At 38.6% G+C, this 26,746-nt stretch overlaps 1 protein-coding gene across 3 annotated transcripts in view; it reads right to left on the reverse strand.

The window, feature by feature from the left end:
- Nucleotides 1–26,746, reverse strand: part of nsun6 (NOP2/Sun RNA methyltransferase 6) — a 68,338-nt gene that overhangs the window by 25,147 nt on the left and 16,445 nt on the right. For all 3 annotated transcript variants that reach the window (XR_011350212.1, XM_069914666.1, XM_069914665.1), the window contains exons 5-12: nt 23,666–23,754; nt 23,107–23,216; nt 21,764–21,917; nt 17,202–17,283; nt 16,266–16,385; nt 9,355–9,499; nt 8,730–8,878; nt 7,725–7,850 (exon numbers count right to left, since the gene is read on the reverse strand). Coding sequence is in view for 2 of the 3 variants with exons in the window: in XM_069914666.1 (XP_069770767.1) it covers nt 7,725–7,850; nt 8,730–8,878; nt 9,355–9,499; nt 16,266–16,385; nt 17,202–17,283; nt 21,764–21,917; nt 23,107–23,216; nt 23,666–23,754 (975 nt within the window). In the remaining variant the exon portion in view is untranslated. The remainder of the gene's footprint in view (nt 1–7,724; nt 7,851–8,729; nt 8,879–9,354; nt 9,500–16,265; nt 16,386–17,201; nt 17,284–21,763; nt 21,918–23,106; nt 23,217–23,665; nt 23,755–26,746) is intronic.

Genomic DNA, 26,746 nt, shown 5'->3' on the forward strand with positions numbered 1-26,746 from the left:
TTCACTCCATTTAAGAGGTGATGCCTCAATGAAAGCAGCCTCTATCATCAAGGATCCTCACTACCCAGGCAGTGCCCTTTTCTCACTGCTACCATGAGGAAGGAAGCACACCCAACATTACAAAAACAGCTTCTTCCCCTCTGTCATCAGATTTCAGAACAGACAATGAACCTATAGATACTGTTACAGAGTTCTGTGTTGTGTATTGGCCTATGTGTTGTGAGGTTTTATGTTAAAAAGTGACAGTTTGCCTTAGAGAGCCAAGGTGAAGGTGGACTGCTGAGAGAGTGGGAGTCAGACTGAGCATGTGCAAAAAATGATCTAAAAATTTCTGGACTTGGACGATAAACCATCACTGGTGGTGCTGTGGAGTGGAAGGAGGCCCAGAGCATGAGTCATGGTCTGGAAGACAGTTTAGAATGTTGGGATTTCAAAAAAGGATGAACATTCCAAAGGCAGCCAGAAGGATCCGGACCAAGCCAGTGGTTTCTCTCTCTGCAAGCAACACAAGAAGACAACTTTGAATTCTGTGCGCTCTCTCTCTCTCTCTGAAAGATCTTTTGGCTTCAGTTTACCAACCAGCTGAATTTTGGTTGGTTGAGATCTTTGCTTCAGTTGAGATCGAAGTTTTGTGAGTCTTGTTTGTTTTGTGTCTTAAGTTTTTCTGTGGGCTGGTTGGAAATATAACTTAGACTTTAATTACATATATTATATTTAGGCTGGGGAATTCATTAGTTTTACACTGTTATATAAATTTGCATAGTAACCAGTGGGCATTGTTACAAAAGGGGGGATTTTGAATTAAAGTTTGAAGGTGAATTTTTTTGTTAATAAAGTAATTGTTTATCTTTACCCCTGTGTGATATGCCTTCTTTGTGGTTGCTGGTTTGATCTTGTAACAATACTAACTCACTTTTTGCACTGATTATTTATATTAAATATTGTATGAACAGAACCGTAATTTATTGCAATGTTGCACCTGTAATGCACAATACTACTGCCACAAAACAACAAATTTCGTGACGCGTTCATGACAATAGACCTGAGTCAAGTTCTGATTCTGAAGTCTTAAAGGCATGTCATCAAACATTCCATAAAACTTCGACAGGAATACAGTGGAAAGTCTGGTTGCATTATGGCCTGGTTTGGAAGCTCAAGTGCCCAAGGTCATGAACAATTCCAGCAAATGGCAAACTTGGCCAAGTCCATTGCTGCCCGAGGAAGCCAAATAATATCGTAAAGGATCCCTAGCACTCTCATCAAAATCTCTTCTTGCTGCTACCTTCAGGCAGAAGGAAAAGAAGCCTGAACTTCAGCTCCTCTAGGTTTAAGAACAGGTTATCTTCCCAACAGCTAGCCGGTTCTTCAACCTCCCTGTTCTCTCCTAACTATAAACCACTCCAGCATCACCAAAAGATCTGTCTGCCCTTTCTGAAATATTACTAATTTTTGTATTAAATGCAACTATGAATATTTATCTAACCTTTCACATTTATTATCTGTTTTCTTGTCCTGGCATATTGTGGAACTTTAATTAAGTTGATGCATCTTATGTACATGTGTAACTACAGCATTAAGAATTTCAATCCATCTGTACATTGTACTTCTGTATATGACAATTAGCTTGAATATTCATGATAAATATCAATAGGGATGAAGTGGAGAGCTTCAAGTTCTGAGGACTCCTCAGTGAGGAGTACATATCACTAACAACCTGTCCTGGTTTAACCTCGATGTTACAATCAAGAAAGCACACTGCAGACTACCTTCTTAGAAGCCTGCACATCCCCAAGATCTCTTATCAACTTTTACAGATGCACCATCCAGAAAGTAACCAGTCATGATGAATCATGGCTTGGTATAGGGACTGCTCTTCCAAGACCGCAAGGAACTTCAGAGTGACAAAGACAGCTCAGGCCATTACTAAAATCATATTCTCCATGACTCTATACTCTCTATTGCAGGAGAGCTACTAAAATATCAAAAGGACTCATTCAACTCTGGTCAGTTTTTTTGCCCCATCTTTAATTAGACTACTCAATGGATCTCACACATGCAAAAGATAACTGTCTTTATAACTCTACTTTTCTCAATATCCTGTATTTGACCACTGTTGCACTACTGCTGACACTATGGTCTAATTTAAGGGTCTTTTCATGCGTTTATTTGTTATTATTGCACCACCTGCTGTTTGAAGTGGATTGCCAGGTTAGCACGCAAAACAGTTTTTTTCCAGCACTTTGATTCATGTGTCAATAACACAATTCAGCTACTATGTCTAAGTGACTAAAGCAAATACTCTGTTCAGAGCTTTCAAGGAAGATTACCAGGTAGACATAGAAAAATAGTAATCAATTAGGTGCTCAAAGCTTCTGAGAGCAAAGAGTGCAATGACTCCTTGGTACCTGGCCCATGACCACTAAAAGTGGAGACGGGATATTCAAGATAGAATTGAGAACCTCACAGTCATTATTGGAAGCACACAGACCCTGTGTAGGAGGCAGATGGACGCCTGCCCCATTGGCCATCACTTGTCTCATATGTGAACTAATCTATACTTCCCATATTTACCTCAAATAAGTCACTCTCAAGTTTGAAGGTCAGCCCAATAAGATGATTAAATGCTGAATTAATTTTGTCAATTTATTACATTTAATAATCTGTAATATTCTTTGTTTAATGATATTTCTTTTGAACTAGATAGTTTGAAACTTGTCCGAAGTGTCCAATAATTACCAGTCAAACATGACAACTTACTTTTCCTGTTAATTTTATACAAAATGAATGACAGGTAATTTTCTCAACGGCAGTTTCGATTATCGCCCCATTATCCTCCATCCTCTAACACCGCCCCTTCAGGAAGCTTAGTTTTGAATTTCTTCTGCAGTGAAGTCAATAACAAATATACCATTTTGGATACAGTTGGGTGGATGACCTACCAAAGACAAACCATGGCAATCAGGTCTCTGGCATGGAGTCTGGTCCTGTGACCAAGGTTAGAAGGGAAGGGAGAAGAGATGACCTGTAATTATAGGGGATTCCATAGTTAGGGGTTTTGTGGAAGATATTGAGTATCCCGGATGCTCAAAAATATTTAAAAGTCATTAGCCTCCCTGGTGCCAGGATCAGAGATATCTCAGATTGAGTTCACTGCATTCTCAGGAGGGAGGGAGAGCAGCCAGATATTGAGGTTGATGCGGGAACCAAAGACGTGGGTAGGAAGGACAAGAAGCTCCTTCAAGGAGAGTTCAGGGAATTAGGCGCTAGGTTGAAGGACAGGACCTCTAGGGATGTGATCTCAGGATTGCTATCTATGCCATGTGCCAGTGAGGTTAAAAATAGGAGGATATTAACATGTAGCTAAAGACATGGTGCAGGAGGGAGGGCTTCATTTTCTGGATCATTGGTTCTCTTCCAGGGAAGGTAGGACCTGTTCCGACGGCACGGTTTGTGTATGAACTTGAGAGGGACTAATATTTTTGCTAGTGCTGCTCTGGAGGGTTTAAAGAAGATTTTCAAAGGAAGGTGAACCAGAGTGCCAGAGCAGATAGCGGAGGAGGGGAAAGGTGTGAAAATTGCATCTACCGTTTGAAGTCAATAGATTGTAGATGATGGAAATATTCTCAGGGGCATCTATTTCAATGCAAGGAGTATTCTAGGGAAAGCAGACAAGTGTAGAGCGTGGATTGGCACGTGGAATTATGACTGTGGCCATTAGTGAAACCTGGTTGCAGGAGGGGCAAGACTGGCAGCTCAATGTTCCAGGCTTCTGTTGCTTTAGACATGATAGAACAGAAGGATGAGGGTGGGGTGGGAGATGAAAGGGGGGAGGAATGGCATTACTCATCAGGGAAAATATCACAGCTGCGCTCATGCAGGACAGATGAGGGCTCGTCTACTGAGGCTATATGGCTGGAGCTGAGGAACAGGAAAGGCATGACCACACTCATGGGGTTGCATTACAGATCTCCCAATCGTCAACGAGAATTGGCTGAACAAATCTGTAGAGAGATAGCAGACAGCTGCAGGAAACAAAGATGTGATAGTAGGGGATATTAACTTTCCACATATTGACTGGGAGTCCCATACTGTAAACGGGCTGGATGGCTTGGAGTTTGTCAAATGTATTCAGGAAAGTTTTCAAAATCAATAATAGAGGTGTCTACTAGAGAGAGTGCAATACTAGATCTCAAATAAGGGAATGAGACAGTTCAATTGATAGAAGTATGTATAGGGGAACATTTTGGGTCCAGTGATCATAATGCCATTAGTTTCAAGTTGAATATTGAGTAGGATACATCTGGACCTCGAGTTGATATTCTAAATTGGAAAAAAGCCAATTTTGAGGAAACAAGGAAGAATCTAGAATAAGTGGATTGGGATCATTTGTTTTCAAGCAAGGATGTGCGAGATAAGTGGAAGAACTTATAAGGTGAAATTTTGAGAGTAGAGTTTCTATGTTTCTGTCAGGATTAAAGGCAAGGTTAGCAGGCAAAGTCCCTTGATTTTCAAGGGATATTGGAGATCTGGTTCGGAAGAAGAGGGAGGTGTATAGTACGTATAGGCAACATGGAGCATATGAGGTAATTGAGAAGTATAAAAAATGCACGACAAACTTCAATAAAGAAATTAGGAAGGCTAAAAGAAGACAAGAAGTTGCTTTGGCAGCCAATGTGAAGAAAAATTCTAAAGGTTTCTCCAGGTAAATTAAGAGCGAAAAGGTAAGGGACAAAATTGGTCCTCTTGAAGGTCAAAGTGGTTGACTTTTTATGGAGCCAAAAGAGATGGGAGTGTTCTTAAATGTTTTTTTTCCCCATCACTATTCATTCAGGAAATGGGCAGAGAGTGTTACGAACTTATGATGTACCAATATTGAAACATTTATTGAATCAATGGATGAGTAAACTTGATAAATGGGGCTTAAAAATAAATGGTCTGGGCGATTGCCATTATATAATAATCAACTTGTTCCTTTTACGGTCTCCAATATCACTTTGAAACAATGGGAAAGGAAAGGAATAAAAAACTTATCTGATTGTTTTTTTGAAGGACATTTTTGTTCTTTTGAGGAATTACAAAAGAAATTTGGTATTAGTGGAAATTCTGTATTTGTGTACTATCAGTTAAGATCATTTGTAAAACAGATATGTGGTCGGCAAATGACTTTATTGCCCGAAACTAGTTTTGAGAAATATGTACTTTCAATACCAGAAAAGGGTATATATCTGATTTGTATTGTATTTTACAAGAAAATGAAAGTAAGAAAGATTGGGATAAAGATAAGTTGAAATGGGAAAAAGATTTAGGTTCTACAATAGCTGAAGAAGCTTGGATGGAAATTTGTCAAAACAGTATTCGGAAATTGATTAATGCTAGATTAGCGATGATTAATTATAATTTTATACATCAATTATATTTAACACCAGAAAAATTTAAAAAAATTTGGTCTTAGTAAATCGTTGTGATCAGGCTGATTGTACTTTTTTTTTTTACATACTGTCTGGTCCTGTGACCGATTGCAACAGTTTTGGAAAGGTATTCAATCTATATTTAATAGATTATATAATATTTGTGTTATATTAAATCCTGATATATTTTTATTAGGGAATATGCAATCATTAATTGATTTAGGATTAAATGATTATCAGATTTCTTTTATCTATTTAGCTTTAGCAGTGGCTAAGAAATGTATAGCGTCTACTTGGAAAGATAGAAATATACTAACTTTGGATAGGTGGTATTTAGAGATGAAGTCTTGTTTAATTATGGAAAGGATATCTTTTTCAATTCAAGATAAGATGTCTTTTTATAAATTGAAGTGGACTCCATTTGTTAAGTATATGCAATTAACTTTGATTTAAGTATGTTCTTAGATGTGATATTTTAGATCTGATAAATTTTTTTTAAATTATTTTTATTTGTCATATTTTTCTTTTTCTTTGTGTGTGTTTTTTTTAAATACATAATATTGTTAATTTTACTAATTCTTCACTCTATTTTGGGGGAGGGGAAGGGTTTTTTTAATATATATAGATTTTTTAGTTCTTTTATATGTAGGGGGGGTTAGGTTATTAATATTGTATTGTAATTATATTATTTTATTTTATATCCTTTTTTTAAATGTAATTTTTCTTTTTATTCCTGTGATAAAATCTTTAAATAAAGTTTAAAAAAAAAAGGAAATGGGCAGAAAGTCATGGGAAGAAAGGAAAACAAGCAGTGAGGTCATGGAACCTATACAAATTGAAGAGGAGGAAGTGCTTGCTGGTCTCAAAGCAAGTAAGAGTAGATAAATCCCCAGGACCTGACAAGATATACCCTCAGGCCTTGAAGGAGGCTAGTGTAGGAATTGCAAAGGCTTTGGCAGAAATATTTAAGAAGTCATTAGCCACAGGTATGGTGCCAGAGGATTGAAGTGTAGCTCACATTGTTGCGTTGTTTAAAAAATAATCCAAAAGTAACCCGGGAAATTATAAAACAGTGAGTCTGACGTCAGTAGTAGGTAAATTATTGGAAGGAAGAGATTGGATATACAATCATTTGGATAGCCAGATACTGATTAAGGTAAGTCAACATGGCTTTGTGCTGGGAGATCGTGTTTAACCAATCTTAGAGTTTTTTTTTTTAAAAGGAGGTTACTAAAAATGTTGACAAAAGAAACGCTGCAGATATTGTCTACATGGACTGTAGTAAGGCCTTTGACAAGGTCCCACATGGGAAGTTAGTCAGGACGTTACGTATTCATGGTGAAGTACTGAACTGGATTCGACAATGGCTGGACGGGAGAAGTCAGAGAGTAGTGATGGATGATTGCTTCTTAGACTGGAGGCCTGTGACTAGTAGTGTGCCTCAAGGATCAGTGCTGGGACCATTGTTGTTTGTCATCTGTATCAATGATCTGGATGACAACGTGGTAAATTGGATCAGCAAGTTTGCAGATGACACTAAGATTGGAGACATTATGGACAACGAGGAAGGTTCTCAAAGCTTGGAGGGGTCTGGAGACAAAGATTAACCTGTATCAGACTGATGGCAAGAGCAAATTGTGGAGGCATAAAGGAACTTCCCAAGATCCAAAGCATACCATCTCATCTTTGTAATATGGTGGTGGGGATGTTGTGGCCTGGGCATGTATGGCTGCCACAACTACTGGTGAACTCATCTTCATTGATGTTATAATTGTTGATGGCAATAACAAAATAAATTCTGAGGTGCATAGAAAAATCTTATCTGCTCAAGTTCAAGCAAATTCCTCCAAATCCATTGGATAGAACTTCATCCTACAGCAAGGCTATGATCCCAAACATATTGCTAAAGCAAAAAAGGACTTTTCAAAGCTAAAAACTGGAAAATTCTTGAAGGCTAAGTTAGGCACCCAAACCAAATCCATTGAGAACACCTTCCATATGCTGAAGAACAAAAACTTAATGGGACAAGCCTCTGAAACAAGCAGGAGCTGAAGATGGCTATAGTCGAGTCCTGGCAGAGCATCACCAGAGAACATGCTCAGCACCTGATGAATCACAGATTTGAAGCAATCATTGCATACAAGGGATATGCAACAAAGTACTAAACATGACTAATATACCTACCATTGTTATGTTCCAAATATTATGGTGCTCTGAAATGAGGGGACTATGTATAAAAAGTGTTGTAATGTTTACATGGTCAAACTAAAATGTATACAAATAACTGGGCACTATGTAAATAGTGTGAACACTTACCTGTTGATGCAACTGTAAGCAAGGAAAAGTACTGAGTGCCCAAGCAACTTGTTCTTCATTTTCTGCCAGTGTTATTGTACATGTGCTATAGACCAAAACGCCTCCAGGCTTTAGTAAATTGACCGCCTAAGAAAATACACCATTTAGAAAACCAAGCCAAATAGAAAATAAAAAAAAATAGCCCCAGTGTTGGAAATTTATCACAAACAGAAGCTGCCAGAAACGTCTAACAACTCAAGACAACATCTCTGGAACACTTGTATTTAAATAATATATTTCATAATATCCAAAATCTCAACCAAACACAATGAATTACTTTTCAAATGTACTCAATGTTGTAATATGAAAATTACACCTGCCAATTTTGTGCACAGGGAGCTCCCATCAACGTGAAAAAAAGGACTATTTAAAAAAAAATTATGTTGTTTGATGTTCAAAGATCAGCCAGGATATCAAGCAAAGCTACACTGACAGATAACTCTTCTAAGGGTCAGGCAAATGCAGAAATGGACCAATCCTGCAGTTGAGCGTCAGCCTTGGTTTTATGCTCAAGGCTCTGAAGTGGGATACGATTCAACAAGCTTCTAAACTGTACTCATTAGCGGTTTTCACTGTGCTCCAGCTGACACCATGAAACAAGAGGATCTTGTTCTTTTTTTTTAAATGGTAAATAGAGTGCAAGGGGAAAGGTCTCTCTTGAATTCATACTTAAAAAAAAAACATAAATGTAAAAATCATATGTACTGATTTTTTTAAAAAAAAAGTGAATTGTTCAATAAAATTCAAGGCTAAAGGACAATATATTAAGGAAAATAGATTCACATAAGTTGAACATGATACAGTTTAGTTTAATGAATCAATGGGAAAACCTTAAATTGCATGGTACATGATTTACAAAATATAAAAGGGGTTGTCTTGTGAATTTTAGCAATTACACAAATTAAATAAAATTAAACATTTAATGGGAAGACACATACCAAGTTTATGTAATGGGAGAGCACTTACCACTCTGAACAATTTTCGCTGCAATGGCTGGTAAGAAGTGATTTCCTTTAAACTCCAATCACAGGCCATATTGGGTCTCTGACCTAACCCACTGCAAGGGGCATCTAGAAGTACCCGATCAAAAGATTTTGGTGGGAATGGAGGACCCTCTGCATTAAACAAATGATTGTTTAACTGTTTAATTTTAATATTAAATTCTTAAATTTAATAAAACAAATTACAGTTGAATTTAGATACTCCAAGGAAAGCACAAGAATATTTTATTTTAGATTACACACACTTGCAGTTATTTTTGCTGTTAAATTAAAGTGGACTTTATTTTAGTAAAAGGTTTCTATGTCACTTCTAATCTTATATAAGTTTCTTCACTATTTTAAGATGTCTAAAATAGTGAAGAAAGAAAAAGGGCCATAATTTTACCATAATAACTTAACGCATTCCTCTTTTTCAGGATGAACTAATTATGCAATGTGGATTTTGAAATTAACATCTAAATATTTGCCACATACTTTGTTCTTCAAGTTTTAAGTAATGCCCTGTCACATTCTGAGCTTGCAAAAGGTATCCATTATTAAACATGATCTCAGAACTTCCAAAACTGCTCAATTACAACTTTACTTCGTACCTTGCTCATCCCCAATTCCCTCTTTTGCAAGGGCACTTGTTCCATCAAAGCAAAACACATTTATGCATTTCAACTGTAAGTTCTCAGCATTCTGTTTTATCTTCTTTACTTTATTTGCAATCTTGTCAATTGCAACCACTTCACCCTGTTGAAAATTTTAAGTGAACAATAAATGAAAAACAGAAAAATATTATTGTCAAATACAAAAAATAAAAGGTAGTTGATGCAGTATCTGTAAAGGCTTCAGTTGGCGCAACACAGAGTCAAAAATAAGTTTCAGGTTTCCAAATGCTAGCAGTTCATTTTGCATTTCTTCTACTGATGTCAAAGTATCCATTGTACATCAACACAAGGATTGAAAAGTGTTGTTGGAGAAAGTACCAAACTTTGCAATTTTCACATTTCACTTGGCGAACCGCAGACAAATGTGGAAACGTTTTAACTTTGGATGAATCTAGTGTTGCTGTTTTCACCAACTTCAAAGCATAGTAAAATATTCCAAAAAGCACATTTTCAGTAAATAACTTGGCTATAGTTCCACATTGCAGAGGAATTCAACTTGTGAAAATTATTATATGTCAATTTTTTAAAAAAATGAACACCTTAAGGAGAAAGTGGAACATGCAATCCTACTTGCTGTGCATTAAACAATTCCATTCAATGAACATCGAATCAGAATGGAGAAAAAAATCAGGGACCTACTAAAAATTAGATAAAGATCAATTATCTTTCCATATCCTCCCTGCATCTTATTTACTGAACCATGCAAGATGCCAGACAATAAAAAAAAGGGGGTTCAACAGTCTTGTAATGCCCAGCATTTTAAGACACGAGCAATGTAGGCAGAATCAGGGACGAGATTATCAGTGGGACCTTGATGTTATTTGAAAGGTTCTGCTCCCATGAAGTCCATCAGTTTCCGGGTTTCATTGTGATGTATCCCATTTCTGCACAACATTCACAATACCCACACCACGACTACTAATCTGCTTAACTTAAAGGACTAAATTTATCCACTGCCCAACACATGATGCCCAGCCCATCCACTTCATAAACCTTACTGATCCCGTCACCCATCCCAATGATTCTTTACTCCTTTTTTCCCACTAATACCGAATGAAAACCAATCCTTTCATTCCCTGCCCCATATCCTTCTCTCCTGTTAACTGACTTGCTGTGGCCTTTAATGCTATTTAATTGTGCATGCCAAGAGTTTCAAATGACTTCACCAGGCCCTTCAAGTTTATAACAATTTTACTTCCAAGGTTGTTCCTTTTATCTAAAAAAAAACAAAGCACCACAACAGCATCAGAGGGAAGAAACAATGTACAGATACTCCAAAAGTATCCTAACTGTTAAATTTAGACATACAGCATGTTAACACGCCTTTTCAGCCTACGAGCCAAGTTAAGTGTCCAAAGCCAAACAATTATAAATTTGAAATCATTACATCTGAAAATATGAAGATATAAAGTCACAACCGGTGAGGATTTTCCTCAAATTATATAGGAAATGGTTCATACTCTACAATTTAAAAATGTTAATGCCTTGTGAACAATTGTATCTCAATTTTTCTGGAGGCCTGATGGTAAAACCAAAATCCTTGGCAAGGTACACCTCCCATTTATAGCACAGTGCAGTACCAAAACGACCCTGAAGCCCACCACATCTATGCCACCCATAATCCCAATCTAACTAACCCCATTAGCCAGCACATGGTCTGAATCTCCATTTCCCCGTGGTAAACAAAATCTGCAGATGCGAGGGCCTAAGGCAATGAACAAGAGGGCTGGAGAAAGTCAGCAGGTCATGCAACATCCATAGGAAGTAAAAGCCAGCCAGTTTTGTCAGGAATAGGGAAGATAGATCGACATCTGTATAAAAAGGTTGGGGGGGGGGGGGGAAGAGGGGAGCAGGGAGAAGAGGGACAATGAAGGGGAGGAGCAAAGACAAGCAAATAAGAGGTAACAGGTGGATACAGGTGAGAAGGTAGAAGTGAAAGTAGCTGATTCTCCATCCACCACTGAGGATCCCTTCTCTTTCCTTAAGCCTTCTTCTGGACCCTTATTCTGGCCTACCACCCATGCTAGATCTTTTCTTTAATATCTCATTTTGAGAATTTTCAATCAACATGCAGTTAAAATGAAGAATAATCTAAAAGAAAAACCAATATCAATAACAAAATAATACAAATCAATCCACATGTTGATATTAAAGAAAGTGAGAAAAAAGTCAACATGTGATTCAATTCTTATAAAGAAAAATCACAATACTACAAAAAATGCAAATTCAATGTCCATGTTGAACCAAAGGGAGAAAAAATAGAAAGATAATAGACAGAAAGAAGAACAAAATAAGAGGAATCCTCCCACCTCCCCATTAAAAAAAGAAGAAAACATAAGAGAAAGAATAAGAAAAAGACTGACTTCACTTAGGATAAACCCCACTCCCATCAAGGGAAAAATAACCTGACTTATCTAGGGTCCTCGGCACTGGTGGGTTTGGTGGGGGGGGGGGGAGATGGTTATAAAGATTTACCCTGATGCACCTTAGGTATGAATTCCATATTCTTGAAAATACATCCTATTTCTGAATTATAGGTGATCTTGTCCAGGGGAACACAATTATGCATTTCTATTTTCCAGCGGGATAAACCTAGTTGAGACATCAAATTTCCATGTAACTGCTATGCATTTTCTGGCCACTGCTAAAGCGACCTTAATGAATTTTAATCAGTATTTCAACAGCCTCATTTTAGCTCTTGAGGTGCCTGAGGGTATCGAATTCCAGTAATTTTTCCAGGAGATTACCCAAATCTTCCCACATAGGCCTCACTTTAGGGTATGACCAGGTTGAATGCAAGGAAGTACCTATTTCTTGACCACATCGAAAACATGGGTCTGATATTTCAGATTTCAATGTATCTTTTGTGTAGTAAGGTATAGCTGATGAAAGAAGTTATATTGCACCAGCCAATACCTAACATTAATCATGTTTATCAAGCTGTCCTGACACAAGTCGTACCAGCCAAATGGATCAATTTCTATACCCAAATCTGATTCACTTCTTTGATTGATTTTTGTCTCCCCTTTCAAACCAGAGTCTCGGCTTTGCTACACTGTGGTAAGGCTAGTGCTAATTTGACCCTTAAACAAGATCTTAAATGAAGATAGTAGAAAAAAAGATGCATTTAAAATTCCATATTTATTCCAAATTTGCTCAAATGTCATAAATTGTCCCTGCTCATAACAATCCTCAATACACTTGACCTCTCTCTGGGATCAAGTGTTCAGGATTTTATTATCAATCATTAATGGAATTAACATTTTTTTAAGCCAGGGATATTTTGGTGAAAGACCCACCACCCCCTCCCCACCCACTGACATTAGCCATTTTAACTTCATCACTCAACTTATCTATTCCAATCTTACTCCCTTAGAATGCACTACTCTCCTTTCTCTCCACACCAATCCCAACCCCACTATTAAACCGGCAGACAAGGGTGATGGTATGGTCTGGCGCCCAGACCTCTACCTTGCTGAGGTCAGACAACAGCTCTCGGACTTATCGCTTGAACAGGACCCCACCAAGAAACATCTCCCACACCTTCACATCCGATAATCTAACCCTATGGTTTCTCACCCCACACTGCTCAATTCTACCACCTACCTAAGACCCACAAACCTAATTGCCCTGGTGGACCACTTCTCCACATAGTAAGCAATCTGACACAGTTTTGGCCACCTTCACAAGTTACTTTTCTAATCATCTTTGATATCAGCAAACTGCAAAAAATACCCCCAGTCTGCTGTCTATATTATAAAGAGTTGAACCCCACCATTGATCCCTATAACACTCTTTGGTTAACCAATCACCTATGCTTGCTAACATATTATCACCCACATTTATCCTACCCTCTAATGTACAGCAGCTTGTCAAACACATTTTGGAAAAACAAACATATAACATATATTTTTGCCCATTGTCAATCTTGAGTAAAATTCACAAATTCTACCAAATCTGTCAAATATAATTTTCTTTTCATATGCAGAATCATATTAGACTTTTCTCTTCATGATTTTCTTCCTTCCTAATGAATTCCAGCATATAGTCAGCCGCAAATGTCTGTCTAATCTGCCTTTAACTCTTTTCGTTCTCTCCTTTCTTGTACATTATTGTTACCTTTATGGTTTTCCAACCTACTGGGATCATTCAGAATTCAAGGTCACGGATTTTCCAATCTATCCATTATTGCAACTGATGCGTGCTCCCACATGGTACACAAGATAAATTTAGATTCTCAGCATCTACAGAGTTTGTTCTTTTGTTTTTTTCCCCTTATGCTTAGATTTCAGATTTATTGTCAGAGTACATACATTGCATCACATACAACCCTGAGATTACTTTTTTCTTGTGGGCACGGCAGATTTACCCCTAATTGGAAGTGCAAAAATAAACTGCACATAGCGAAAACATGTAAACAAATAAAAGAACTGTAAACAGATATCAAATGTAAACAAACTGACTGTGCAATGCAGAGAGCACAAAGAAAATCAATCAATAAAGTACAAAAGTAAGAGTCCTTAAATGAGTCTCTGATTGAGTTTGTCATTGAGGAGTCTGATGGCGGAGGGGTAGCAGTTGTTCCTGAACCTGATGGTGCAAGCCTTGTGGCACCTATTCCTCTTTCCTGATGGCAGCAGTGAGAATAGAGCGTGTGCTGGGTGGTGTGGGTCTTTGATGATTGCTGCTGCCCTCCAATAGCAGCGTTCCCTGTAGATATACTCAATTGTGGGGAGGGTTTTGCCTGTAATGTCCTGGGCTGTGTCCTCTACCTTTTGGAGGGCTTTACACTCAAGGGTATTGGTGTTCTCATACTAGACCGTGATGCAGCTGTTTAGCACACTTTCCACCCCACCTCTGTAGAAATTTGCCAGGGTTTCTGGTGTCATACCAAACCTCCGCAAATTCCTGAAGAAGTAGAGGTGCTGGCATGCTTTCATCACAATGCCATTGCTGTGTCATCATTTTGAAGAGCTTAGTGTGCGTGAGAAGGCTATGAGGTCAATTCTCGTATGTGGCAGATTTGGCACCAGCCATGTCAAATTGCAACAATATTATGACTTGTGTTAGCTTGTCACTGTTTTATGTCTGCAGAAGTAAGGAACTCCATCTAGCACTGCTTAACTCCTATCACTAAATGATATGATTCTGTCAGCTTTCCTGAATACCTTCATTGTTTGTCAACAGGACTGCCACATCTGATATTTGCCATTTTCTATTGTTTTTCCTACAAATATTTAATAATGTACTGTACTTTCCAGATCATTGTCCACTTGGTTAATCAGTTCACGAACTGATAGGGCACGCAAGTCAGTTTTGAGGGCTGTAATCAGCCTGAGCCAGGCTTCACTAGTGGACACCTCAGAAACCTCCTATCTCTCAGACCATCACAGATTTTTTTTACTAGAAAACAATACATGGTGAAGAAATTGTAAACTGTCAACTGTATATACAAAGGATATTTTGTGACCTGTTCATAACAATAAAAAACTGATTCTAATTCTGTGGTTTTATATTTGATGCAAGAAAAGTGAAGGTGAAACAGAATGTTTCACACATCCTAAGTGGCTCCAAGGTAAATAAAGGATATTGCTATCTTTTAATTATATTGAGTTTACAGACAAAGTTAAACAAAATTGCATACAATCTAGTAACATATAATAAAGAAAATAATAAAAAGAAACCAAATAAAATTCACCATGATGTCTCATTGCTTTTTCCATCATGTCATAAAGAGCATAATTCTAATTTTGACTGCACACCACTGGCAAACTCCCTTCTAATCGCCAAGCCTGACTTTTGTTACGTACAACAGCCTTGCCCAAATGCAGAATTTAACACCAGCTAACTTCATGACTGGCATGCATCACCCTCAAACATTTATTCTTTCTTATTATCCATCTCACCCATTTGAAAAAGCCTGGAGTCTAAAAGCTCAGATGGGTGTTCTGTATCAGACTTATCATTACTAATACTACTAATGTTCACTGCCTATGGGAATGATTCCACAAATCTTGAAATAAACAAATGTATGCAAAATAGCTAGCTCGCATTTTTCATTAAACATAAAAATATTTAAAAAGTGGTGCTGCCAGAGTTATCCCCGTGGGTCCAAACGCCCTATCCGACTGCCATCAGCTCCATATAGCCTGTGAAAGGAGCCAATGGTGCTTTCTTTTTTAAAACCTGTGATCGTGGGTCTGGGCCTAAGATGGCGGCGCCTATGTTCGCAGCGGCCTTGAGGGGTTGCAGACTCTGGGGAAGCAGAGGACAAGTACAGGGCATCAGAAAGCAGCATGACTATCTCCTGTTTGAGAAGGAGAAGCAGAGGAGATGACTGATGTCACCACGGGATGGCTGAGGCAGAAGAACATACAGGAGGCGAGCTGTTTGTAACTCGAGGTGAGGAATCCATGCAGGCTGTGGGCTCTGGTGACTGCAGTCAAGGTCCTCGCACTGGGCTGGGTACTACTGGAGAATGGCTCAAGACTGGCTGAAGGGGAACCAGGTATCAGAACTGGGATGCAAGAGGGTGCCAAGGCACTGAGGGCTTCCTGATTGCATCAGAGATTTGGATCTGTAGCTTGGGTTTCTGAAGGATTGGACTGAAGGCTGTGTAGCTGCAGGAGTGCTGGATGGGGGGGGATCTCTCTTTTGCTTCTTCATCTCTGACAGTAAGGGGTGCCAGGCAATTTCTCCTGATGGAAAATCTTTGTCTGCCTTATTTTATGGAATATTACCTTTTTTTGTTTTATTCCAAGACAATAAAAGAATCTGGAATATTGAAGATTAATTTTCCAAAATAATTTATTTTACCAGGCCAAGTATTTATATTGTTATGGTCTTACCTCATCATTCATTAATGCTGCAATATGAGTCGTTTTTCCACCAGGACCAGCACAAATATCCAGGATTCGCTCTCCAGCTTTTGGACCCAACACATGGCTCACTACTACAGATGGCAAGTTCTGAATATAACGAAAAAATGTTACACTGCAAATAACTCTAGAATTAATATGTCCATTGAACTTGAAATGAAGGATCTTCAAACTCCAAAAGCAGTACACTACTGATGTCAGAAAAGAAGTGTATTTTTCACAACACTGTTAAAAGGGTAGGGATGAATTTGTCCTGGGTAAATACTCTAATTTTTCAACAAAATGATAGAAGGTGCCATTGACAATGCTGAACATTCTCCAACAATCCTTAAAAAAGGAAAAAAAATCCTTGCATTAAAACTGAGAAAGTCTTGTTAAATCTTATGATTAAATGAAGTACAGACATAGTTGCCAGCAAACTAGCTGACTTTAACACTAGAATGTTAAAATGAGATGGAATATTTTTAAGAATGGGCAGCATGGTTTCTGTAGTGGTTAGCGCGATACTATTACCGTGCAAGTGACCTGGGTTCAAATTTGTCGGTAACAAGTTTCTCCCTGTGTCTACATGGGTTTGCTCAGGGTGTTTTGGTTTCCTCCCACCCGTCAAAATTGCACAGGTGTTGTAGGTTAATTGGGTGTATTTGGGCAGCAAATGCTCATGGGGCAGAAGGGCCTGTTAATGTACTCTTGTGTCTAAATTTTAAAAAGTCAAAATAACTGTAAAGAATTTTTAAAAATTTTTTTTAAAGTGTAGGTGTTACCAGCTAAATGGGTAGGAGGGATATTGAGGCCTGTGGTCCAAAAATACCAAAGTTCAGCCCAGACTAGATGGAATAAAGTGCCTTTTTCTTTGCTGTAGTGTTCTACGATGTTATTTGAAGATGCAGAAAAGCTTAGACTTACCTGTAAAAACAGAAAACTATTCGATATGTTGTCAAATGATGGGGTGACATAAACAGGCTCAGTCATTCTGATTCCCACACCCCTAAAATGGATAAATAATAAATATAATTCAAAGCGTATAAACGCATTAGTAAATGGATAAATATTGGGAGGAATTTGGTAAGATTAGTGGGTTACATCCATACACACATTTTAAAACACATCTTATTTGAAAGACTGAAGAATTCATATTCAGGAACATTGCAAAAACTATGGAGAATGCTATGCACATTTCACAAGTAGGTGCTAATTGAAATGATGTCGTGAAATGAATAGACCATTGTTTGGAGAGACAATCCGACTGTTTAAAAGTACCTACAGTGTGCACATAGAAAGGTCACTACTGGGTTTTGTTTATCTAAGACAACAGATGGGAGCAGAAAGATAACTCCTGTGTTTGCTGAAGAAGGTGGGGTTATTTTGCAAATGAGAGAGTCACAAGGGCTTTCTGGCAGTTGGCAGTTGGAGAGAGAGCGAGAGAGAAGACAAGTTCAACAAGCTCTCTCAGCTAATGTGTGTGTGACACTGAAAGCAGCTGAACGGTGCAAGCCAGGGAGCTTGTTGAAACAGAAAGTTCCAGCACAATGGATGGCTAGAAGTGCTACCTGTCTGATGTTTCTCTTGGAATGTGTGGACAGAAAGGAACTCTGTAGTAGCCTGAAAGAAAGAGGTTACCATCAGGAGTCTCCTGATGGGGCAAGTTTCATCAGCGAGACATTGAGGTGACTAATGGTGGTACCTCAGTTGTGGAAATCCTGGACCAACAAATATCTCTCGGCAAACCCTTCAAGAACCTTCCTCAGCAGTAAACATTTACCTTTCAAGCACTAAAGTCTGGTGAACTTTATACATGTTAAATTCTGTGCACAGAATAAGAATTGCCTGCAACCAGAAAACTTGGAAGAAGGAGAAGTGAGATTGAACTGTGAACCAAATGACTTTTCTTAAATTTAAACGCACATCATACATGTGCGCTTAGAATTAGAAGGGGGGTTAATTTGGGTTAGTTAAGTATAGAGATAAGTTAAAGTTTTATTCTATTTTCATGTTTAAAGTTGATTTTAAAAACAACTTTTGTTTTAAAAACTACTTGTCTTGGTGAATGTCTATTGCTGCTGCGTTTTGGGGTCCTTTGGGCTCGTAACAAAACATATATATGCAAATCTGGATTTAATGTCTTTAAGAACCTCAATGAAATTGTTTCCATAGTTATAAACACATTAGTCATAGTATAACATAAGAAATGAGAGGTTCCTAAGTCAACAGGCCCTTCAGCCCATTTGTCCCACATTCCCATCAACCTTAGCCAGATTCTACAAAATCACTTACATACCTGCACATGCACTTTTTATAACATTACCAATGTTTCAATTTAAGCAATGTTCTGTTTCACAATCATCTGATCAAATGGTTATTGAATTTGTGCCATCAAGTAGCTTTCAGTCATGTTATGCAAATGTCATTTAAGGAAACTTTCAATAATGTGGCCACAGTAGGGTGCAATTCTGTTACTCTTGCCCAGAAAATCTATACCCTTGATAAAATACAATAGTGCTGCATCAATTGCTAGGCAATACAATTTAAATGAATTAACTGTACATACTGTTTGAAAAAGTGAACAAGTTGGAAACTGTGTGAAATGACAATTCTCAACCACTAGTAACAAAAACTGTTAATTTTGAAATGGTTGAGAAACTCCGAGTCTTTGAATTAATGAACAGTACCAAAAAAAAAATCAGTTCACAACAGCACTGCCATGTCAAAGCTTTGTTTCTACATGAAAATGCTGATGGAAGGAAAATATGGTAAACCTGCGGCAAGGACTTGGATCTTGGTGCAGTCAGTGACGAATATGGGGAAGTTTTCACCAGGATATTGCGACTGTAGAAAAGCAGGATCTGGGGAAATGGAATCCATCTATGCTATCTGATTATTGTTGGATACTGACATGATAGGCATCAGATGCCGAGTACAAACAAATCAGCAGCAAAACATTTTTAGGTCAGTTGAACTAACGAAATGTGTCAGCATCATTTTGAAGTTAAACATGTCAAATTCAATGAGTTAATTTAAAGTTTCTCCATCTTCCTTCATGTTACAGAAAATCTAAAATTATCTTTGTGTTCATCTTTAAGTTGTCTACGTTTAAGTTACAGGACTTCCTCGAGTCAGTAGATTGGGTGGTGTTCAAGGACTCTGCTGAGAATCTGAACGAGTACACCAAGGCTGTCACACACTTTATCAAATCAGCTGTGCATGAGTTTGTCCCCACCAAATTATTCAGGGTTTTCACCAAACAGAAGCCCTGGATGAACAATGAAATCTGGAAACTGCTGAGAGCCAGATCGCAGGCATTTAAGTCTGGAATCTAGAGCAGTACAGCAGGAGCAAGGTATAACCTGCAAAAAGCTATCTCCTATGTGAAGATTCCTGATGAAAGTGGAAACAACAAGGGACATCCGACAGCTATAGCAGGACCTAAATTCAATAACCAGTTACGAAACCAAATCCAGTAAAGTAGAAAATGACAAAGCTTCTCTCCCAGAGGAACTCAACGCCTTCTATGACCGATTTGACAACAATAACAATGAAGAACCACCCCTCCAAATCCTCGAAGATCCCATCATGTCCATATCTGAGGATGACTTGCGTGCTGCCTTCAGGAGAGTGAATCCGAGGAAAGCATCAGGCCCGGATGGAGCACCTGGCTGAGTATTAAAGATTTCTGCTGACCAACTTACAATCTTCTTACCTCACTCCAGCAGGGCATGGTACCCACCTGTTTCAAACAGCCGTCAATTAAACCAGTGCAAAAGAAGTGTAGAACCAGCCTTAATGACTATCAACCAATAGCACTTACATCAACAGTGAAGTGTTTTGAAAGCCTGGTGATGAAGCATATCAGCTCTTGTATGAGCAGTGACATGGATCCATTCAAGTTCAGCTATCGTAGAACCAGGTCTATAGCTGACGCAATCTCACTGGCTCTACACAAAGCCCTGGATAACCTGGACAGCAAAGATGCATACGTCAGGATGCTCTTTTTCAACTAAAGTTTGGCATGTAACACCATCATCCCCTCAAAACCAATCAACAAACTCCAAGATCCGGAAGTTAACACCCCACTGTGCAAATGGATCATGGATTTCCTCACCTCCAGACCATAATCAGTGAAAATTGGCAAGAACCTCTCCTCCACAATCTCCATCAGTACCAGAGCACCACAGGGCTGCGTGCTTAGCCCCCTGCTCTACTCACTTTACACCTATGACAGTGCAGCTCAGTATGGCAATAACACAATCTACAAATTTGCTGACGATACCATGGCAGTGGGTTGTATAAAGGAAGGGGATGAGACAGCCAACAGGATGGAGATTGAAAATTTGACTGAAGGGTGCACTTACAACAACCCTGCACTCAATGTCACCAAAAATTAGGAGCTGATTGTTGACTTTAGGAAAGAAAGAGATATACAGTCCAGTGATCATTGGACGATCAGAGAATATAGGTACTTGGGAGCCGCTCTCTTGGAGAATCTTTCTTGGACCCAACACACCAACGGCATCATGAAGAAAGCACTGCAGCGCTTCTACTTCCTCAGGAGTTTGCAGAGGTTTGATAATGACACCTGAAATACTGGCAAATTTCTAGAGGTGGGGTGGAAAGTGTGCTGACCGGCTGCATCACGGTCAGGTATGAAGACACCAAAGCCCCTCAGCGTAAAGCCCTCCATAAAGTAGTGGACACAGCCCAAGACATCACAGGCAAAACCCTCCCCACTATTGAGTACATCTACAAGGAACGCTGCCATTGGAGGGCAGCAGCAATTATCAAAGACCCACATCACCCAGCACACGCTCTGTTCTTGCTGCTGCCATCAGGGAAGAAAGAGGTAATAGGTACCACAAGACTCACACCATCAGGTTCAGAAACAGCTGCAACACCTCCACCATCAGACTCCTCAAAGACAAAGTCAATCAGGGACTCATTTATTGATTTTCTTTTTTTCTCTCTGTATTGCAGTTTGCTTACATTGGCTATCTGTTTACAGTCCTTTTATTTGTTTACATGTTTACAGTTTATTTTTTGCACTACCAATTAGGGGTAATTCAGGGTTGTATGTGATGTCATTCATGTACTCTGACAATAAATCTGAATCATAATCCCCAGTTTTTTTCAGGAATCAAATCTTCTGGAAAAAAAAATTGTTGTCCAGTGCAATTTTATGCAGGAATTTTTACAAATCCATTCTTAATTTACAAACTTTTTTTTTAAAATAAGGCCAGTAAATCAATTATATTGTGTTTAAATATCCCTTTATGATGAAATAATATTATCAAGTCTTGCTAACAGGTCAGGATCGTCAGAGATTGAAACATTCAAGATTTTAAGAAAATGGTGCAATTCATCAGTTTCAAGAAAGATCGTGCAACTTTGGTTTCTGGTTGAAAATTGAAAAATAATGATCTTGTATTGAATAAGGCAATATCAAGCAAAAACCACAACATTTCCAAAATATTTACCTTAAAGTAGAGTTTGAGCAAAATATTTCATTGCGGCTTAATTCAGCAACTCCATTCCCTACAAATACTTTTGCTCCTTTATATTCCTTTGCACCCCTTTTACATTTACCATGGACATCTGAATACACTGAAACACTATCGCCAGCTTTCATTACTGAAATGCAAAAAGAATGATGATATTATTTTCTATAGCTACTTGACAAATAAATGGAAAATACAATTAAAGAGTCAAGATTAAAACAATAAGACTTAAGTGGAAGATGGAAAACCTCATTTAAAGGATTTTTCTAATTATCGAGAAATTCATTCTATTAATCCGAAATCAAATTGTTGGAGGACAGCACTTTTTCTTCATTAGTTAATGGAGGTCTGGGATAGACACTGGTAGATTTAATTTCCTAGTCTGTCATACTCAAAATTGCTAGTGGAACATAACAGGTCACAAAGCATCCATGGAAAGCAAAAAAGAAGTTGGCATTCCAGCCCTGAGCCCTTCTTCAGAAATCTTCATGGAGGCTGCGTGACCTGCTGAGTTCCTACAGCACTTTTGTGCATTGTTTGTGCACATCAAAACTCTTGGCTTTCCTAATCCCATTATATTAGTAATACCAGTAAGACACAGAAAATTTTTTTTTTTTTTGGAAATACAAAGGGTGAGAAGTCCAGTTGGTTTACTAAATATTAAAGGACAATATCTGACTTGAAAGGGTAGGAAAGTGAAAAGAAGGGGGACAAAAACAAAACTCATCTAAAATTTGAAACATTAAATTACTCATTTAGGAGAAATCACAGAATATAGCAAAGCATGACAAAAACAAATGATTCTTGTTCTTTTTGCCATAGTTCCAATTCGTGATAACATTTGATTAAAATTAGTCAAATAATCAACGCTGGAAAAATGTTGAACTTGCAATAAGGTTAAATAACACAAAAAATTTATTTAAATGGTGTTGACTGAAATGAATGAAACAGATTTACAACAGCACACTAAATCTTTAATATTTTGTTAATTTCTCTCAAATCTAGAAATTATTAATAGGTAGATATATGAAGTAAAACACTAAAGTTTGCAGACATCATAGTTGATACATTATTGAACAGTGCAGCCAGTAATTATTGGCTAAACCCCAAGCACATTAAATTATTACCAATCTCACTCAGAATGACTGAGGTATTAACCCATTAGTTTAATTCCCCACAGACTCTGTAAAACTGCTCAGTGACAGTTTCTGCAAAGGTACACACAGCCATTAGGCCCACCTCAAATTTGAACATTCCAGTTACATTCACTTGAGATGAATATGCACTCCAGTATGCAGAATTAAAATGAAAAAAAAACTCACATTTTGGAGCTGAAAGAATACCAGGAATAAAAACATGAGCTCCACGAAGAACAGCATTCCCACACTGTGCTCCCACAATCACTTCAAAGGAATGTTTTTGTAGATTTTCCCTGAAAAGGAGTTCTCAAATAATGTTCATGGTGGCAGTCAGTACAGAAACAAGCCTAAACCATTAACCAACCACCAAGTACCTATCCCATATATTGGTTCACAGCCAACTATGAATGCATATGACATGAGGAATGGATGTGAAAGAAAGTAGGCAAATGATACGACACTGGAAGAAGGTGAAAAAGACAAGCTGAATCAGAAGATGAGGATTGTAAAAGGAGTCAAAGTTTTCAGCCTTTTCCACAGTAACCTATGGCAGAGCTATTAGCAAATGCACGTAGAGGCCAGAATTAGAGGAAGCTATAGAGAGATCAAAAGGCAAAGAAAATAATTTTTAAACTGAGATTTTGGTTAGCTAGCAGTCAATAAGGGGTAGGTTAATAGGGATGTGGACAACAGAGCAATGCTATAAGATATCAAATGCCATTAAATCATTATATTTACATACCTGGGACCAATATTAGGGATTAAAATAATATCAGGAAGATTTGGATGGTCCAATATTGAAATATCATCCACAGGCCACTGTTTAAATTCCTGTAAAAATTGATAATTCAAAAGGATGAAACACATGGCAGAGCACCAAAATCTGTCAAGCACTTTTAATTTTAGAAATAGATACAAATATAACCATTTACAGAGTGGAAACAGGCCATGTTGGCCTTTCGAGTCCGCGCCGGTTCACTAGAACAACTCCACTAGCTCAAACCTTCCATTCTCCGCCAATAACTCTCCAACCCCCTCACCTCTATGTACACATCCAACCTTCTCTTGAATGACAGAAGGACCCTGACACAACTATCTCATTCAGAAGATCATTCCATTCTGCCACCACTCGCTGAGTGAAAAAGCCATCACTAATATTTCTCCTAAAGCGTTGCCCCTTTACCCTTAACTCATGGCCTCTTGTTCCAACCTCCCCTGCCCTTAGGGGAAAGAGTCTGTTTATGTCTAATCTATCTATTCCTTTCATAATTTTAAATACCTCTATCGTCCCCTCTCAGTTGTCTACGTTGCAATGAATAAAGTCGTCCCAGTCTCCTTAATCTCTCCCTGTAATCCAGATGCTGTAAGCCAGGCAACATCCTTGTAAACTTTCTCTGCACCCTCTCCACCTTATCTATATCCTTTCTATAATTTGGAGACGAGAACTGATCACAGTACTCCAAACCTGGCCTCACCAATGCCTTAAACAGCTGGAGCATCACCTCCAGCTTCTATACTCTATACTATGATTTATGAAGGCCAGCATACCATATGCCTTCTTAAGCACCCTGTCTACATGGGAATCCACCTTCAGTGAACTCTGTACCATAACCCCCAGGTCCCTTTTCTCCTCTGCATGCCTCAATGCCCTCCCCTTAACTGTGTATGTCCTATTCTGGTTATTTTTACCAAAATGCAACACCTCACTCTTGTCTACATTGAATTCCATCTGCTATCTTTCAGCCCATTCTTCCAAATAAAATAAAATCTTTCAGTAATCCAAGAAAATTTACCTCATTATCCACCACTCCCCGTATTTTTGTATCATCTGCATATTTTCTTACCAAGTTAACCACACCCTCCTCTAAATCATTAATATAAATGATAAACAACAAGGGACGCAGCACTGATCCCTGAGGCACCCCGCTTGTCATAGGCTTCCAACCTGACATACAGTTGTCCACCATGACTCTCTGCTGTCTATCTCCTAGCCACCTCTGAACCCATGTCACAATCTCTCTACTAATTCCTAGTGACTGAACCTTCTTTATTAACCTTCCATGTGGAACCTTATAAAAAGCCTTACTAAAATACAAATAGATCACATCCACCACTCTACCTTCATCCACCTTTTCTGTCACTTCCTCAAAAAACTCAACAAGGTTCGTCAAACATGACTTTCCTTTTACAAACCCATGCTGGGTGCCCCTAATCAATCCCTGCCTATCCAGATATGCGTATATAGCATCTTGAAGAATACCCTCCATAACCTTCCCCACCACCAAAGTCAAACTTACTGGCCGATAATTACTTGGCCTACACCTAATGCCTTTTTTTGAACAATGGAACTACATTTGCAACCCTCCAATCATGTGGTACCACCCCCTGCTCCAGTGATCTTTGAAAAATTACTGTCAGTGCCCCTACTATTTGGTCCCTCTCCTCCCTTAAAGTCCTGGGAAAAATCCCATCAGGACCAGGAGACATCCACCTTAATTGACCCTAGAAGCTCAAAAACCCTCGCTTTAGTAATCCATATCCTTTCCATAACTAAGCCCTTTGCCTCTCTTATCTCGTATAGCCCAATGTCCCTTTCCCTCATGAATACGAATGAGAAAAATTGTTCAATATTTCTCCTATCTCATACGGTTCCTGACATAGTTCATCAGTCCCATCATCCAGTGGACCTATTCTATCCTTAACCCTCCTTTTACTGTTCACATATCTGTAAAAACCCTTAGGATTCACCTTTGCCTTATTAGCTATGGACACCTCATACCTTCTTTTTGCCTTTCTAATTTCCCTCTTAAGGTTCTTCCTGCAATCTATGTAATGACTATACATCTCCTCAATCCCTTGTTTTTTTATATTTGGTATAAGCCTCCCTCTTGTCCCAAACCAAATTTTTAATTTCACCAGAAAACCAGGGCTCCCTCGAACCTCTAGTCTTCCTCTTCGGCCTGACTGGAACATAAAGATCCTCAAAATCTCACCCCTAAGTGCCCCCCAAATGTCCTCTATATCCTTTCCGGCAAAAAGATCAGCCCACACATCTCTCTGCAAATCCCTTCTCATTTCTCCAAATCTGGCCTCCCCCCCCCACCCCCACTCGAAGACCTTCAACCTCGGACCCAACCTATCCCTTTCCATCTTTAAGCTATGATCACTGGATCCAAAGTTCTCTCCAACGCTTACCTCCGTCACCTACCTCATTGCATTCCCAAACAACAGATCTAACACTGCTCTCCCTTTAGTTGGCGTCTCAACATATTGCTGCAAAAAAGCAATCCTGAACACAGTGCATAAATACTAAGCCATCCTGCCTTTTAAGCGATTGTGTTTCCCAATCTGTGTTTGGAAAATTGAAATCCCCACTCTATTTGTACTGCACATCTCACCTATTTCCTTGCACATTTGCTCTAATAGTTCCCTTTCCCCATTTGGAGGCCTATAATATACCCCCATAATAGTAACCTCACCCTTCTTATTTTTCAGCTCTACCCACACTGCCTCCCTCCAGTCTACCTTGCCTCAGCACTGTTGTAATATCCTCCCTGACAAGTAATGCCACTCCTCCCCCTCTTAATCCACCAACTCTGTCACATCTAAAGCAGCAAAATCCTGGAACATTCAACTACCAGTCACAACCTTCCTTCAACCACGTCTCGCTAATGGCCACAACATCATAATGCCACATATCAATCCACACCTTTAGCTCATCCAGCTTCCTTACTATACTCCTAGCATTAAAATAAATACATCTCAGGGATCTCCTACATCCTATCTTCTGTATATCCTCCTCTTCCATTCTCACAATTTTCAC

This window comes from Narcine bancroftii, chromosome 1, assembly GCF_036971445.1.
Source record: "Narcine bancroftii isolate sNarBan1 chromosome 1, sNarBan1.hap1, whole genome shotgun sequence".
Lineage (NCBI taxonomy): Eukaryota > Metazoa > Chordata > Chondrichthyes > Torpediniformes > Narcinidae > Narcine > Narcine bancroftii.